This window comes from Arachis hypogaea, chromosome 12 (genome assembly GCF_003086295.3).
Source record: "Arachis hypogaea cultivar Tifrunner chromosome 12, arahy.Tifrunner.gnm2.J5K5, whole genome shotgun sequence".
Taxonomy (NCBI): Eukaryota; Viridiplantae; Streptophyta; class Magnoliopsida; order Fabales; family Fabaceae; genus Arachis; species Arachis hypogaea.
The window spans coordinates 5,156,410-5,174,596 of NC_092047.1; the positions used below are offsets into that span (position 1 = coordinate 5,156,410).

At 30.2% G+C, this 18,187-nt stretch overlaps 1 protein-coding gene and 1 long non-coding RNA gene across 4 annotated transcripts; both read left to right on the top strand.

The window, feature by feature from the left end:
* Nucleotides 1-927: 927 nt before the first annotated feature.
* LOC112726532 (uncharacterized) lies at nucleotides 928-10,286 on the top strand. The gene is made up of 7 exons (XR_003165301.3): nucleotides 928-1,536; nucleotides 1,609-1,710; nucleotides 1,789-1,936; nucleotides 7,565-8,130; nucleotides 8,203-8,304; nucleotides 8,383-8,530; nucleotides 10,035-10,286. It is a non-coding gene; the product is annotated as an uncharacterized lncRNA (long non-coding RNA).
* A 4,914-nt stretch (nucleotides 10,287-15,200) lies between these two features.
* Nucleotides 15,201-17,600, top strand: LOC112726533 (dof zinc finger protein DOF3.7). Of its 3 annotated transcripts, XM_025775948.3 has the most exons (3): nucleotides 15,201-15,358; nucleotides 16,250-16,725; nucleotides 16,825-17,600. In XM_025775948.3, the coding sequence occupies exons 2-3, from the start codon at nucleotides 16,254-16,256 to the stop codon at nucleotides 17,202-17,204; spliced, it is 852 nt and encodes a 283-aa protein (XP_025631733.1). In that variant the 5' UTR covers nucleotides 15,201-15,358; nucleotides 16,250-16,253; the 3' UTR covers nucleotides 17,205-17,600. The 3 variants fall into 3 exon arrangements, with proteins under 3 accessions (XP_025631733.1, XP_025631732.1, XP_025631734.1); XM_025775947.3 differs by having other exon boundaries at nucleotides 15,220-15,358; nucleotides 16,250-17,600; XM_025775949.3 differs by lacking the exon at nucleotides 15,201-15,358 and having other exon boundaries at nucleotides 15,826-16,725; nucleotides 16,825-17,555.
* The last annotated feature ends 587 nt before the right edge of the window (nucleotides 17,601-18,187 follow it).

Here is an 18,187-nt window from a genome sequence, read left to right on the forward strand (position 1 = left end):
ATGCTATAATGAAAAGTCAAATTTTAGTAAAGAATAAAAAGTTTTTTTAGAGTAGAAAACAAATTACCAATAAAAATTTATCATGCGTGATGTATATATTCATTTTAAATTTAGTAAAAATATTTACTTTTCACCCGATTCTATTTCATTAAAACATTTTTGAATATAATAATAATAATAATAATAATAACAATAATAATAATAATAATAATAACTTTTTTATCTTTCGAAATTTCAATTATGACAGCATGGTTGTGGGCTAATATAATAATGACAGAGACTTTTCCTTTTTATAAAAATAAAATTAAAAATATTATGTGGTAAAGAAAACCTTGTCAATTGGCTTAGTAGCAACTAGGTTTAAACTTATTATGACTTCATTTACTCCGATCCCTAAGTTAAGCAAGTTTAATTACTTGTTTAATTTAACTCATACTTTTAAGATCTATAATGTCAGTGATTGTTATAAGACCCATAATTAAAAAAAAAATATATATTATTATGAGTTAATCTCAACTTATTTATTCATTAAAGACTTTTGTTTTTAGAAAATTATTTTATTAAAAGTAATTAAATCAAGTTTTGATAATTAAATTAGAAATTTTACTTAATTTTATAATTATTGAATAATTTTCTATATTTAAGTTATAGAGCTTAACATTTGTAAAAGAATAAGAATTTTATATGATTTAGCTAAATAATTGAGATTTTAGAATTTAATACTTTAATTTTATAAAGAAAATTAATTATTTTTAATTTTAAATTAGAATACTTAATTAAAATCCAATTAGCAAATTGATAAATAAATAATATTTTTAAAATAATTTTAAAGAATTAAATTAGATTTTAAATTTATACATTATATCATAATTTTTATTAGAAATCATGTGTAGCTTTGGAAACAGACTTCATTAACAACCTTCTTGCACCATTATTATTATTATTATTATTATTATTATTACTCCATTCAGCCACACACATACAGACACCCATACCTCCCATGTTTCCTTCAGTAGCCGCCATTACCCCTTTACCCTCCTAACTCCTTCACATCGGTAACACACACAAACCCACACATACTGAGACAGAGAGAAAAGAAAGGAAAGAGAGAAAAGAGGGCTGAACGGAGAAGAAGGAAGGGAGGGGGACGACCGCCGCCGACGCGTCTTGCCATAGCCACCGCCACCGAGCTGCCGGACCGAGCTAAGAAGGAGAAGAGGCCGTTGTTGTCATCGAGCTTGCTGTCGTCCATAGCCGCCGCCGTTGTGCTCCAGCTCGTTGCCACCATCGCGGACCGCCGCTGCCACCGCGCCATTCATCGCCGTCGCAAGGAAGACCAGGACCGAGGGAGAGAGCCGCGCGAGGAGTCGCCGTCGCCGCCGTTCGCGAGAGAGAGAGAGACACGCTGCGCGGGAGTTGCCGTCGTGGGGTGTGTTGCCGTTGAGAAGCTGTCGCCGCCAGATCCGCCGTTGTCAGAGCTTCTGTCCGAGTCCTGCCGCCGGAGAACACCTCTGCCGCCACTGAGATCTGCCGCCGGTGAGGTTTTAAGTTGGTTTTCGTTTCCTTTGAATTTCCGGGAGCTTAATCATCGCTGTATGTTTGTTTCAGTCGCCGTTGCCGGAGTTCTGGTCGTCGCCGCCGTTCGAGGTGGCCGCCGGAGCTGCCGCCAAACCGGTTCAGCGACCGCCGCTGTTTCATTTTCTTAGTTCGGTAAGTATTTATGTTTCGAAAACCCGTGTTAGTATTCTGTTATATTTGGTTATAAACTCTAAGGTTCTGGTAACGTAGGGTCGTGTTTTGAGCGTTGCATGTCGCTCTTAAGTTGCTGTGAGTGCTGCGAAAGTGATCAGGGACTGAGTTTGTGGTTGCTGATGGTTTCGGGTTAAGAGAAACGGTTTTGTTGACGCATTTTGAGTTATGGTTTCGACGAGTCAAGGTAGGGGTTTTTCTTAAAATCTAATTTCTATTACAGAGTTGTGGTAAATAGATATTAATGTGAGAGAACATATGCCTGTGATTATAATTGTCTTCTAAATGTGGTTGTTTGCTGGACTGAATGACTGATTGCTTGATTACTTGAGTAGTTTGTGATTACTGAAAAGAGATTAGTTTGAAAGGTTATTTAGTTGATTATTATGAAAAATGGCTTTTCTTGGTTTTGAAGCTATTTTTGATGATGTAAAGGAATTGGCTTTGAAAATGGTTTAATTTTGAGTTAGTGACTTTATAAATGACTTTATAAATGATTTAGTATTTGAGCTGGTTTGATTTTAAAAAGAGATTTATTATGGGCACTGATTCGCTTTGAAAATAATTTGATATTGGAACTAGCTGAATCTTGGAAAATGATTGAGGTTTTGGAAAGGTTTGAGAAATGTTTGGATGGGACCCGAAAAGGGTGGCAAAATCCAAGTTTTAGAGGAGATGCTGCCGAAATTTTATAAAATTAGAAATTTCATTTGAAGTAGTTATTTTAAAAGGTTTAATTTTAAGCATTAAATGATTTGAGATTACTTCATTTAATCAAAGAAAAAGTTATGTTTTGGATTGAGAATTGTTAGTGAACGAAACGGAAAGAGGGATGATGATGATTGATTTGAAATATGATTTTTAAATGAATTTGGAAATGGGATATGGATTGGCAAATGATGATGACATTGAGAATGGCTTAGATATTGATGAATGATGAATGAATTATTTATGTTGCTTATGAATTTGAAATATCTGAGATACGAGGTTCCCTGGATTCAGTGCCGTGGCTTGCCACCACGTGTACCAGGTTGAAAACTCGATACTCTGTTGACCCTACGACGTAAGTGTGACCGGGCACTATATAAATTCCCGGGAATGTTACCCCCATTGAGCAATATTGATTATTTGAGAAAAAACTATGCATAGACTCTTGGGGATGCACGTCGGGGAACAGTCTAAGGACAATTCAGACTTGTCGGGTTGGCTGGATAACCGACAGATGAGCCTCATCAGCCATAGGACAGGCATGCATCATATGCATTTGTATGCTTTGCTTGGATTTGAACTTGTTTTGGTTTGCCTAATTGTTAAACTGTTCTTAACTGCTACTTGAACTATTTGCTGTAACTGCTATCTACTTGTGCTTTCCTTGTCTGTCTTGCCTGTGTTTGTCTTGGCGTGCTATTTTTGAGAATGAACTTGGATGCTGAATTAATGATTGTGTTGTTTGACTGCATGGTTGATTTCTGATTGAGATTTTCTTATAAGGAAGGAAAGATTTTGGATTTCTGAAAGATTAAACATTGTTTCTTTAAAAAGGGTTTTGAACGATTTCCTATTGGTTTTAAAAGATTCATAAGACAATGATAATCACTGAGCTTGAAAACAGTTTCTTACTAAATATCTTCTTATGAAAACTTTGAAACTCCGTGGTGAGACCGTGTGGTTAGGTTCTCACCCCCCTACAGCTTTACCTTTTCAGGAACCGGATGAAGAAGCATTAAGAAGAGTTATACTGCATTTGGTTTATATGCTGTTGTATTATTTAGATTATTTTCTTCCCTCGTCTTTGTTATTACAAGTTTGTAAGAGGGATAGGAATTGTATGTTTTATATTTTCTAATATGTTGAGTTATTATGTTAGGAGTCTTGTATATGAATCTATGCCTGCTACTTTGTTTTTTTTAAGATAAAGTATTTACTTCCGATGTTCAAAGAAATCAGCGATACAGTGTCGAGTCACAGGCTCCTATTTTAGTATTTAATATATAAAGTAGTCGTAATACTTTTTGCTATCAGAGTGGCGCAGCCGGAAGCGTGACTTCTGATAGTGAGGGTGTTACATTATGGTATCAGAGCGGTCTTTCCTGTAGAGCCTGAGGAATGGACCGGTTATGCTTCAATTGCATATTCTGAGAGTCTGTCATGTAGTAGGTCTTGTTCGAATAACGAGAATTAGAACTTTATGCACATGACTATCTATTGGTTAATGCCATTAGTCTTGCATTGCATAATTCCTGGTATTAAGTTTGGCCAGCTTAACACTAGTGAATTATGTATATGCAAGTATTAATGGGTTATCATAGACGATATGCGAGTCATAGATAACGCGAGTCGTGGGTTTTGGGAACGTTAGACTAAATTCCAGAGATTAGTTCCGATTCGACGTATAATCTTTATTCGTGCTTGACGTTATCTTTTCTTTATCAATAGTATTATAATCTCTAGTTCTGGATTTCTTCTTGGAATGTGTTTTGGATATTCTTCTACCATATCTTGACATTCATATATATCCTTGTTTGATTATGTTCCTAATTATTGCTTGAATCTTTAAGGAACATTCAACCTTAACACTGTTCATAAATTTGGTATTTGTTGATTTGATTTCGAATTATTTTTGGTGCAATCCATAATCCTTGATTCCTAAGTTATTTGAAATCTTAAGAGTCGCGATTCGTAGTAAATTGATTATGCGATTTAGTTCTCTTGCTTCGTGTTCTGTAACTATTGTGTGTTTTGCTCGGATTACAATCTCTGGTTTTGTGTTTCTTCGTAAAAATGATAAAAACTGACCTTGTTTTGATAAAATGTATCAATTCTAGTAGTTTTCTTCTACAACTCTTATCTTGGAATTTCTTTTGAAAATAGTTTTATTTTGGTTCTTTTTCTGTTTGACTCTGGTTGTAACCATTATTTGAATTCTGAATACGACAACCTTTGATTTTATAAAATACTTCCTTACAAAAAATGAAAAATTTCTTTATATAATTAAAACATGCTTTTATTTAAAAGTACTACTTAGTCTTTATTTATCCTTACAAGAATACTTTACTTTAGATTTTCTCATTTGAACATAATTTGATCCTTTTGCAACATTATTCGAGTTTTTATGTACATAAATATATACTTAGTTAATTATGTATCTACGAACTCTTTAAACTTTCTAAAGCAAGATTTCTATTTTCATTTCAGTTAATTTTCATTTAATAAACTTCACACAAATCATTTTAATTTGAATTTGATCTAGTATAACATAATATTTACCTTTGTTTAGTTTTTTTTGAAAAATATTGTATTTATATATTTTCATTACACAAATCATACATTATGTTCAAGTTCGACTTGAAATTGTTTTAATTTGACACAATATTCATGTTTTCACTAATTCTCTTGAATTTTGTAAATAATAACCCTGTTCTCTTTTAGGATTTCTATTGAAGTTCTTTGAAATCAAAATTCTTTCCTATTTGTATTTCAATTCTTTCTTCTGACATACTTCACGACTTTTAACCATCCTAGTTTGTTGGTGACTAGAACCATTCCTTCATATTTTTGTAAACTTTGCGCTTCTCTAATTTGGTTTCAATTTGTTTTGATCCAATTTACCATTACCCTTTTCTTGTTTTCTTTGGAGTTCCTAGATTCAATATTTCCTGTTAAGATGCGAAATGACTCTTTCTGAAACGTTTTCTCATGTCTATACATTGTTGCTTAGTTGTAATCCTACACTTTCCGAATTCATGTGAATCTTATTCTTGTCACTTATTCTTCTCTTCCTGCGATTTGTATCTCTTTGAACGTACTTAATGCATTTCAATATTATTGAATATCCTTATAAGGTGTGATTTCTAGCATATTCTTGGATTGTTTTAAGCCTTTTAAAATAAGATTTGATTTATTTTTATGTAAGGTTGTTTTTGACTCTGCATTCCTTTATTTGGGCAGTGCCTCTTTTTGCTGTAACTTAAATTTGTTTTGGAGCGACACGGCCATCTGTTGAAGTTTTAATAAAATCACTTTTAACTTAGCTTACACTCCCTTACTTTGAAAATTTTTGTATGTGATTTAAATCTGTTTCATTGTAATGCATCTTTTTTTCCTTTTATAAGCAAAACTTTATTTCGAGTTTCCTTCCAACAAGATCGTAATTTTTATGCATGCTTAACATAAAAAAAAAAATAAATAGAATTTTTCTCTTAGCCAAATTAGTCTCTCCTTTTTCAATTTTATGTAATCTGTTTCAACTTGAATTTATATTGAAATAATGTTACATTCATACTTTTATTATTTTGTTGGAAGATGTTTGTTACTTATTTTTTTTTTTTTTTTTTTTTTTGGTAAAACATGAAATGATCTTCCCTTAAGATTTCCATTCTTCAAGAATAATGTATTCAAAAATATTTTTAAATCAAACTCGAGTTCTGAGAGCTTTGCCTTTAGTTTTGAATATTCTCCTTTTGTAAACCTCATATTTACTTGACTCCGCTTGAATTCGTTTCAAAATACTGCAATGTTTTTCATCTTATTGGTCTTATCGAATTCCTTCAATTCAAGAGTTACCCTTAAAGTTATCAATTGATTCTCTTTCCAGCAGTCTTTATTGCTTGTTCATCCTTATCTACTTGTGATTTCCACAATTCTTTCAAATTCTCGCGAACACGTTCCTTGTCACTGTTCTTTCTTTTCTATGGTTTGTTATCCTTCTGAGTATACTCGAAATTAGTTTTGGTGTCTTGTGGACCGTTAGACTTAATAAATGACACATTAGTCCTTTAGGACACGTTTGGTGAACGCAGAAGGTGAAATTTGTAAACATACGATGTAGCAAAGATTATCGAATCTTGTTTCATGTGGAAGAGTTTTATTGATGTTAAGTTTGTGACTACTAAGATTTGCAAAGTATTTGATGAGGTTGAGAACCCTCGGATGAATTGATTGATGAAGTACGATTGAGAATGGTGGAGATAAGTTATGTTGAAATTTGAATAGTTGAATCTTTGAAGTCGGTGCAAGATCAGTATTGGGAACGTTAGTCACGTTGTTTCAATATCAGTTTGCTTTGTGATCTTTTGCACCAAGCTTGTTTTGTAGCTTCTATTTCGCATCACACATATATCCTTATATCCTCATACCATATGAAAATCTTGGTATATGAGACTGTATGTATATATATGCTATAATCTTTTGTTTTTCTTAAAATGTGTTTGAACATAAAGTGATATAAAGTCTCTTTCGTTTTGTATCAATTTTCGAGGACGAAAATTCTTATAAGGTAGGTAGGATGTAAGACCCATAATTAAAAAAATATATATATTATTATGAGTTAATCTCAACTTATTTATTCATTAAAGACTTTTGTTTTTAGAAAATTATTTTATTAAAAGTAATTAAATCAAGTTTTGACAATTAAATTAGAAATTTTACTTAATTTTATAATTATTGAATAATTTTCTATATTTAAGTTATAGAGCTTAACATTTGTAAAAGAATAAGAATTTTATATGATTTAGCTAAATAATTGAGATTTTAGAATTTAATACTTTAATTTTATAAAGAAAATTAATTATTTTTAATTTTAAATTAGAATACTTAATTAAAATCCAATTAGCAAATTGATAAATAAATAATATTTTTAAAATAATTTTAAAGAATTAAATTAGATTTTAAATTTATACATTATATCATAATTTTTATTAGAAATCATGTGTAGCTTTGGAAACAGACTTCATTAACAACCTTCTTGCACCATTATTATTATTATTATTATTATTATTATTATTATTATTATTATTATTATTATTACTCCATTCAGCCACACACATACAGACACCCATACCTCCCATGTTTCCTTCAGTAGCCGCCATTACCCCCTTACCCTCCTAACTCCTTCACATCGGTAACACACACAAACCCACACATACTGAGACAGAGAGAAAAGAAAGGAAAGAGAGAAAAGAGGGCTGAACGGAGAAGAAGGAAGGGAGGGGGACGACCGCCGCCGACGCGTCTTGCCATAGCCACCGCCACCGAGCTGCCGGACCGAGCTAAGAAGGAGAAGAGGCCGCTGTTGTCATCGAGCTTGCTGTCGTCCATAGCCGCCGCCGTTGTGCTCCAGCTCGTTGCCACCATCGCAGACCGCCGCTGCCACCGCGCCATTCATCGCCGTCGCAAAGGAAGACCAGGACCGAGGGAGAGAGCCGCGCGAGGAGTCGCCGTCGCCGCTGTTCGCGAGAGAGAGAGAGACACGCTGCGCGGGAGTTGCCGTCGTGGGGTGTGTTGCCGTTGAGAAGCTGTCGCCGCCAGATCCGCCGTTGTCAGAGCTTCTGTCCGAGTCCTGCCGCCGGAGAACACCTCTGCCGCCACTGAGATCTGCCGCCGGTGAGGTTTTAAGTTGGTTTTCGTTTCCTTTGAATTTCCGGGAGCTTAATCATCGCTGTATGTTTGTTTCAGTCGCCGTTGCCGGAGTTCTGGTCGTCGCCGCCGTTCGAGGTGGCTGCCGGAGCTGCCGCCAAACCGGTTCAGCGACCGCCGCTGTTTCATTTTCTTAGTTCGGTAAGTATTTATGTTTCGAAAACCCGTGTTAGTATTCTGTTATATTTGGTTATAAACTCTGAGGTTCTGGTAACGTAGGGTCGTGTTTTGAGCGTTGCATGTCGCTCTTAAGTTGCTGTGAGTGCTGCGAAAGTGATCAGGGACTGAGTTTGTGGTTGCTGATGGTTTCGGGTTAAGAGAAACGGTTTTGTTGACGCATTTTGAGTTATGGTTTCGACGAGTCAAGGTAGGGGTTTTTCTTAAAATCTAATTTCTATTACAGAGTTGTGGTAAATAGATATTAATGTGAGAGAACATATGCCTGTGATTATAATTGTCTTCTAAATGTGGTTGTTTGCTGGACTGAATGACTGATTGCTTGATTACTTGAGTAGTTTGTGATTACTGAAAAGAGATTAGTTTGAAAGGTTATTTAGTTGATTATTATGAAAAATGGCTTTTCTTGGTTTTGAAGCTATTTTTGATGATGTAAAGGAATTGGCTTTGAAAATGGTTTAATTTTGAGTTAGTGACTTTATAAATGACTTTATAAATGATTTAGTATTTGAGCTGGTTTGATTTTAAAAAGAGATTTATTATGGGCACTGATTCGCTTTGAAAATAATTTGATATTGGAACTAGCTGAATCTTGGAAAATGATTGAGGTTTTGGAAAGGTTTGAGAAATGTTTGGATGGGACCCGAAAAGGGTGGCAAAATCCAAGTTTTAGAGGAGATGCTGCCGAAATTTTATAAAATTAGAAATTTCATTTGAAGTAGTTATTTTAAAAGGTTTAATTTTAAGCATTAAATGATTTGAGATTACTTCATTTAATCAAAGAAAAAGTTATGTTTTGGATTGAGAATTGTTAGTGAACGAAACGGAAAGAGGGATGATGATGATTGATTTGAAATATGATTTTTAAATGAATTTGGAAATGGGATATGGATTGGCAAATGATGATGACATTGAGAATGGCTTAGATATTGATGAATGATGAATGAATTATTTATGTTGCTTATGAATTTGAAATATCTGAGATACGAGGTTCCCTGGATTCAGTGCCGTGGCTTGCCACCACGTGTACCAGGTTGAAAACTCGATACTCTGTTGACCCTACGACGTAAGTGTGACCGGGCACTATATAAATTCCCGGGAATGTTACCCCCATTGAGCAATATTGATTATTTGAGAAAAAACTATGCATAGACTCTTGGGGATGCACGTCGGGGAACAGTCTAAGGACAATTCAGACTTGTCGGGTTGGCTGGATAACCGACAGATGAGCCTCATCAGCCATAGGACAGGCATGCATCATATGCATTTGTATGCTTTGCTTGGATTTGAACTTGTTTTGGTTTGCCTAATTGTTAAACCGTTCTTAACTGCTACTTGAACTATTTGCTGTAACTGCTACCTACTTGTGCTTTCCTTGTCTGTCTTGCCTGTGTTTGTCTTGGCGTGCTATTTTTGAGAATGAACTTGGATGCTGAATTAATGATTGTGTTGTTTGACTGCATGGTTGATTTCTGATTGAGATTTTCTTATAAGGAAGGAAAGATTTTGGATTTCTGAAAGATTAAACATTGTTTCTTTAAAAAGGGTTTTGAACGATTTCCTATTGGTTTTAAAAGATTCATAAGACAATGATAATCACTGAGCTTGAAAACAGTTTCTTACTAAATATCTTCTTATGACAACTTTGAAACTCCGTGGTGAGACCGTGTGGTTAGGTTCTCACCCCCCTACAGCTTTACCTTTTCAGGAACCGGATGAAGAAGCATTAAGAAGAGTTATACTGCATTTGGTTTATATGCTGTTGTATTATTTAGATTATTTTCTTCCCTCGTCTTTGTTATTACAAGTTTGTAAGAGGGATAGGAATTGTATGTTTTATATTTTCTAATATGTTGAGTTATTATGTTAGGAGTCTTGTATATGAATCTATGCCTGCTACTTTGTTTTTTTTAAGATAAAGTATTTACTTCCGATGTTCAAAGAAATCAGCGATACAGTGTCGAGTCACAGGCTCCTATTTTAGTATTTAATATATAAAGTAGTCGTAATACTTTTTGCTATCAGAGTGGCGCAGCCGGAAGCGTGACTTCTGATAGTGAGGGTGTTACAATTGTAACCTTCATTACAGATATTATAGGTTAAGTTGACCCATTATTTACTTAGTTCCTAATTGTATTAATTGTATATTAATACAAGTAGTTTGACATATAAATCATGTTTAAATACACCCCCAATAAAATGTAATCTTGACGAATATGAATATATATACACCCCCAATAAAATGTAATCATGTTTATATATATATATATGTGTGTGTACGGAATAGAATATTTTTAGCATTTTAGAGTCAAGGGGCAGGATAATAATTTTTTTTGTTATATTTAAATATTTGAATACTAGAATAATTATATTATCTCAGTTTTATACATCAAGAAGATTAAATGTTCGTATAAAAATTAGTCATGCTAAAATGAATGACGACACTCATAAGACCAAGGATTTATTAAAATATTTGGTTTGGTTTTAATTTGTTTAAATGGTAGTATTTTTGGTGTTTAAAATTTAAATTAAATCTATTCTAATATTTAAAGATTAAATTTGATTTAAATTAATTATTATATTTTTAAGTGTTTAATAAATCTAATTAAATAAAATCATATCTAATTTAAATTAGTTAGAATTAATTTTAGAGTTATATCTTTTATTTAATGTTATATTTTATTACTTTATTCTAGAAAGATTTGGTCTACATTTAGAATAATCTATTAAGGGTCTAGCTAAATACTTTTTTTAAAATAATTTAAACATTTTTTATGAATAAAATTTTTTGAGTTATTTTATACATGTTTTCTTTTGTGTGATCAAGTGATCCAAGTGAGTAATTTGTTTTGTTTGTCTTATGAAAAATTTAAAGAATCCAACTTAAAATAATTTTTAGTGTTAGTTTTTTTTTATTTTAATTTTTTTTATCTAACTTATCAACAACAAATTTTTTTGAAAATCTAATATAAAAAAACTCTTTTGATAATCTAAATTATTAAGAGCAGATTTTTTTAAGTTGTAGTAGAATTTTTTTTTCCTGTCCTTTTAGTTTCTTAGTGGGCTCATATCCCTCGGGATGAGTCATGTAACGTAATAATCATCGTGATGCCACTCCACCAATGTTCATGTGGACCTAACTTTGACATAAAATTAAGAGTAAAGTATCGTTTTTGTCTTTAACATTTGGAGTAAGTCTTATTTGTATTCTTAACGTTTAAATCGTCTTATTTGTATCCTTAACGTTTATAAAAGTGATTCAATGTTATCCTACTATTAATTATACTAACAAATCAGATTATATTTTTCAATTATTCTCACTTGGATGTATTTATTATCAATTAGGTCTCACTTGAATGTGGTTGATTTTAATATTATACCCATTATTTGTGTTTAGATTCAATTATATCCCTAGAAAAGTGAATTATGTAAATGTTATAGGAATTAGTTTCAACATTTGATGAGCTATTTTCCGGAGTAGATCATCGATTCTATCCCAGACATTTGTATTCTAACTTTAAGAAGAGATTTTTAAAACTCAAACTAAAGCGTTCATGACGTGTAATTGACGGTAGGATAACATTGAATCACTTTTAGGGATACAAATAGGACGATTTAAACATTAGAAACACAAATAGAATTTACCCCCAAACATTGAGGATAAAAACGATACTTTATTCTAAAATTAAAATGGAAGTATATAAATTATTAATTATATCATATAAGCTAAGAAACATTAAATGAAACTTAACAGGAGTTCGCTCGATAAAGTAAGTAAAATAATATAAAGATGAACTTTATCCGTAAAGTAAGGAAATTTAGATCTTAGTCTTTTTTTTAGATGGTTATACTGGTTTATCACTTCCCATCTTCAACATTTCGGTCTTTTTGTCTGTTTTTTTATTAGAAAAAAAATAAAATAAAATTTAATTATTATATATTATAAAATTATTTCTACTAAAAATTTAAATTAATAAAAAAAATGAGACATATAAATATAAATATCTAACACACTTTTTTACGTAATAGCTTCATTTTAAATTTGTGTAAAACTTTGGATAGTTTTTTTTTTCTTTTGTTTAATAATAAGAATCGAATTCTAAATTTTTTAGTCATAAAAATTTTAATATTATGTTCAATGTTATGAATTTTTTTTAAATTTAAATTAATAAAAAGAAATATATAAATAATTATATTTCTTTTATTATAGCTGATACTTTTTTATTGTCATTTCTATGATTCTTGAGTTAGGATCTAAGTGATTAATTTAATTACTTTTGTTGATATATCAAATATTCATTTAAAATTTTACATATATATATAAATTAGCTTAGTATCTCTATGAATGTGATTAAAAAAAGAACTATTCATACAGCACAAGCAATTATGTAAATTAAAGGGCTAATATCTTCCACGGTAGTAATAATTATTAGTGTCACACTTTGAAGATGTGAAAGAATCTCATAAGATTATCTTTTTCCCCTATAAACAAACACTAATTAATGATTATATTACATTTAGATTCAAACTTGCTTTATTTAAGCCAGATCATCAACAATTAGTAGAAGTCATTAATTACATAATGCTTTGGATGGTGGTTAATTTACGCATGCAATCCATGGTTTCGGCATACATATTTGACAAATCATATCTTGTTTGGTCCCTATCCTTGCTTTTGAAATTCCATCCACCATAAATAATGGGTAAATATTTTCTAAGTATGGCATTAAGTAGCACCAAAGATAATATATAATTATATATAACTGAAAAAGTAATGCTATATATATTTATTTTTTGGTTTCCAACGGTATCCCCCAACCCGACAGGTCAATAACTAATTCGTCGCGGATTTGAGCTCCATTTAAAGGTTTGCTACTGGCCAATGGGTTGCTGCATGCACAAAGCGGGACGAGTGAGCTGACCACTCGACCAATCCAAGTTGATTAAAGTAATGCTATATATCTAAGTCTTTTTATGAACTGAATCTAATAAAAATTTTATTGTTTAATTGATTTTTGTTATATTATACTAACTTAGTTGGACTTGAAATTAATAAAAAGACTTGAAATTAATAAAAAAAAATGAATGTATAGCATTATTCTAAAAAAAATATTAATAAAAAAAATTAAAAGAAGATGACGAATCACCATAGAAGAAGAGACTTGACTATACATGCTTGATTATTTTGAAAGCAAACCCTAAGGTATTGCTGTAAAGGCTCTTTGATTTTGGCATAATAAATTAAGATATATGATTAGAGATAAGCTTAATTATATATTAAAATCATCACTGCTGTGGAGAGTCCTTAGTTATGGACCCAAAAATAAATAAATAAATAAATAAAATGTCCTTGATTTGAGAAAAGAATGTTTGACATGAAACACTATAATAAGAGTACACATATCCTTCAGAAAAGTAGAAACCCACCACCATCTGCGATATATATATATATATACTATTTTTTTCTTGGGTTAGAAATTAGGGTATCTACCATCAACAATGAAAAGTAGTCCCTTTATTATTGGAATAAGTATAAAAAAAATTAACTTTTAATTAATTAATATTAATTTGATTTTTTACTCTAAAATTATGTTTTAACTTTTATTTTTTTATTTTAGAGTTAGAGTTTAAAATAAAAAATTATTTTAAAAAATTAGTTGATATTATTTAACCAAATTAACTCCTTAATTATACAGATAAAATTCTAACCACATAAAATATAGAACGAAATGAGTTACATTCATAGCTCATCTATATGCTCAACATCTATATATATTTCAAAAGAAAATGGAGGAAATCAATTTATAAGAGAACTAGTATTTGATGCATGTTGTGATATTTATTATTATTATGGTGGTTATTGGCTATATAATTAAAATACTTTTTAACTTAAAAAATAAAAAATAAAAATATTATAAAAATATTAAAAATGTGACCTTAAATATAAAAATAACTTTTTGTATTTATATTTGAATGGTATCGATCTAATTAAACAAGCGAATATAATTAGATGGAAATCTAAAAGATAAAATTTTATGCAGCCAAATAATCAAAATTGTACTCATTTAGAAATACATCTATTCTAAATTAAAACTCTGCTACATAAAAATACCATTTTAAAAAAATTGAATACAAAAATAAGTTCATGAAATATTGGAAATATTTACTTAAGTTTATCGCATATGTACAGCTTACAGCACAAGTTTACTTTCATATGTTACAAAGATGATTTAATTAGTACATATTAACATTTTTCATGAGATAAAATTTTTTCAATTTTTTTTTTAATTTTACAAACTCGAATTCAAAATATCAAATCATTTAAAATAAAAAATATAATAAATTCCTTTTTCTAAAAAAATAGAAAAAGAAGCATATGATATATGACATACAAACTGTGTTTGTTTACAGACACGAAACACTGAGATAGGAATACAAAGACACAAAATTATATTTGACAAATAACACATAAATAGAAATATTGTATTCAAAGATACTAAATTAATATATTTTGTGTCCTTTCTAATAGAAAAGATATAGACGAGACAGTAACAAGAAAATAATTTATTCTTATATATTTTTATCAAATTTTATAATTATATTTTTTATTAATATATTTTTTAATTTTTTAAAAAAATAAAGACAAATTAAATTTTTATAATTTATTTTAATTTATCAATAAATAAAATATAAAAATACTAATTTTTATATCTCTATTAATATATTTTATTCTCAACTTATCTTATTTTGTTCTTAAAATCAAACGCAACAATAATAATGATTAAAAATAAATTAAAGTGAGTGATAAAGGGGCAAAACCATCATGAATGAAGGTAGCTACTAGCTAGTACGGTCAAAAGAGACACTTCTTCATTCTCTCTTTTTAATTTTCTCTCCTTCAATTTGCTTTGCATCATTCAATTCATAAAGTAAGCCAACACATAAAGCCACCCCACAAACCAACTAAAACATTCTTTCTTTGCACTTTAATTTGGAGAGCATTTCCAGACAAACAAAGGTGTGTATGTGATCAATTTTCTTTCTTTCTCTCTCTCTCTCTCTTCTTTCACATACTCTCTCAACTCATCTACATACCCTTTAATTTGCTTTTCCTCTATCTTTTTACTTTGAATTTCTTGGCTACTTCTGTGGCCAAACTTGGCTATATGGATTTTTCTCAAGTTTTTTTCTTTTTCATGCATATATATAATTCTAATTATTATTAAAGCTATATATTATGAGTTTTTAGGGTTTTGCTTTAAAGCTTGAGAGAAATATCAACTTCCACCACCAGATTAAGAGTGTTTTCTTCTTCTTCTTTTTCTTCTTCTTCTTATTTATTATTATTATTATTATTATTATTATTATTATTATTATTATTATTATTATTATTATTATTTCATTTTTATAGCTATACCATGTTCATCATGTTCTTATATGTATGGTACTATACTATAATATTACTTATATATTGACCTTAAGTTTTTTTCTTTTTAATCTCAAGGGAAAGTTCTTGATCTCTTAACCTTTTTTAATTACTAATATGATGATTTTCAAAAGAACATATAAATGATAGTTAAAAAGAAATTTTTATTTGTTATTGTATATAGATTCTTCTCAAGTTTAAAGTTAAACCTTCTGGTTTTATTTTTTATCCTGTTGCTATAGATTCCTCTCAATTTCAATTTCTCAAGTTCTTATCCTTTTGAAGATATTTCTTCTCAATTCAAATCCATATAATATTAGAATCCTTATTATTGTATTTTTTAACTTATTGAAATCTATGATATATGTTATTAATCATCTAGAAAATCATCATAACCAATTCTTGAAATTATAATTTGTTTCTTATCTTTGTTGATGTCTCATATACAAATAATATATATGGAATATTATTATAATTTCTTAGGGTTATGGAAGGGATAGGTCCCAACAACAATTCATGCACAACAAGGCCTCATAATAATGAAGGTGGTGGTGGAAATAACAACAACAATTTAGAGAAGAAAGCAAGGCCACAAGAGCAATTGAATTGTCCAAGGTGCAATTCAACAAACACAAAGTTTTGCTACTACAACAATTATAGCCTCACACAACCAAGGTATTTTTGCAAGACTTGTAGAAGGTATTGGACTGAAGGTGGGTCCCTCAGGAATGTTCCTGTTGGTGGTGGTTCAAGGAAGAACAAGATCAAGATCAATACCAATAACAACAATAATAATAACAACTCTTCGTCATCGTCGTCAACAACATCAACACCTTCATCAAATTCAAAGGTTCTTGTTCATCAAGACCTACTAAACCCTAATAATAATAGGGTTATTCAAGGACAAGATCTTAATCTTGCTTTTCCATCTATGGATCATCACAACAATTATCATCATGGTTTGTTACCATTTATTGATATGGTTAATAATAATAATAATAGTAGTAGTAATAATAATAATAATAATAGTAATGGTGATGCACCAAGTTCTCTTTCAGCTTTGGAGCTTTTAAGGTCAAGCATGGCTTCTAGGGGTTTGAGTAATCCATATTATGCTTCTTCTAATTCTTCATTGGTACCATCAAATTCATCAAGTGTAATTTACCCTACTTCTGGATTAGGGTTTCCAACCATGCAAGAAGTAGTTAACAATAATAAGCAAAATAGTGGTAACCTTGGATTTTCATCTTCTTCATCAATTATGGATCATCAAGAGAATATTGTTAATAATAGTGATGGTGGAGGAAGAGTTCTTTTCCCTTTTGGAGAGGTGATGAAGAGTGCTGAAGAAAACAACAACAAAGAACAAGGGAATAATTCATCAAGCACTGCCAATGGTGGATATTGGAATGGAATGATGGGTCAAGGGTCATGGTGAAGGGACAACAAGGAAACTAAGAACATGCATTATTAATTACTATTGTTATTATTATTATTGCTACTACTATTATTATTATTATTATTTGAGAAATTCTTAGATGTTTTTAGGGTATAAGAAAAAGTTTATTTTGTACCATTCATCACTTATATGCAAAAAAACTAATTATCAAATGATAAATAATGGTGCAAAATAAATTTTTTTCTTATTTTAAGAGTATCTAAAAATTTCTCTTAATTAATATTTTTCTTTAATTTCAGTTCATATTTTTCTTTTTTTTTTTTCTCCATGTTTTCTTATGATATTTGTTTGATGAAGTTATGTTATATATAGAGCTAACAATAGGGTACACATGGTTATTGCCTATTAGTTATTACTTTGTTTTTTTGTACACAATGCCTATAACTTTGTTTTTCATATATATATATATATATATATATATATATAAATAGATTGAAAATAGAGTTGAATATTTATGTGCAAGGCATATAAATGTAAGAAGTAAATCACCATGATTTATATGGGTTTTTTTTTTTAAATATTATGATGATAGATGTTTGATATTTTTTATAGAAAATTTTAATAATACTTTGGAGAAATAGAATCTAAAAAAAATGAATAATAATTTTCTTTTATCAAACTATAATTTAAAATATTACTTTACATAAAAAAATACTATGATTTAAAATTTTAATGGAAATTGAACATGTTATTAATTAGATGTTGAGATTATATATTTATAAGGGTTTGTATAGACATACACATTATTATTACTAGTTTGGTTGCTTTTGTGCTCTTTCCAGCTACTCTCTTCTTTCTATCTTTGTCTTAAAAATAATTAGTGGGTTGTGTCAGCTTTCTTGTCTAATTTATTATCACATCTGAGATTCTTCCAACTATGAAAGCACTTATTATTGGAATTATTCTTTGGAATAATATGAAAAAGAAAATTCAAAATTAATGGAAGGACAAGAGAGAAGTGT

Coding starts and splice junctions, on each gene's coding strand:
- LOC112726533 (XM_025775947.3), top strand. CDS start 16,254: ATGGAAGGGATAGGTCCCAACAACAATTCATGCACAACAAGGCCTCAT.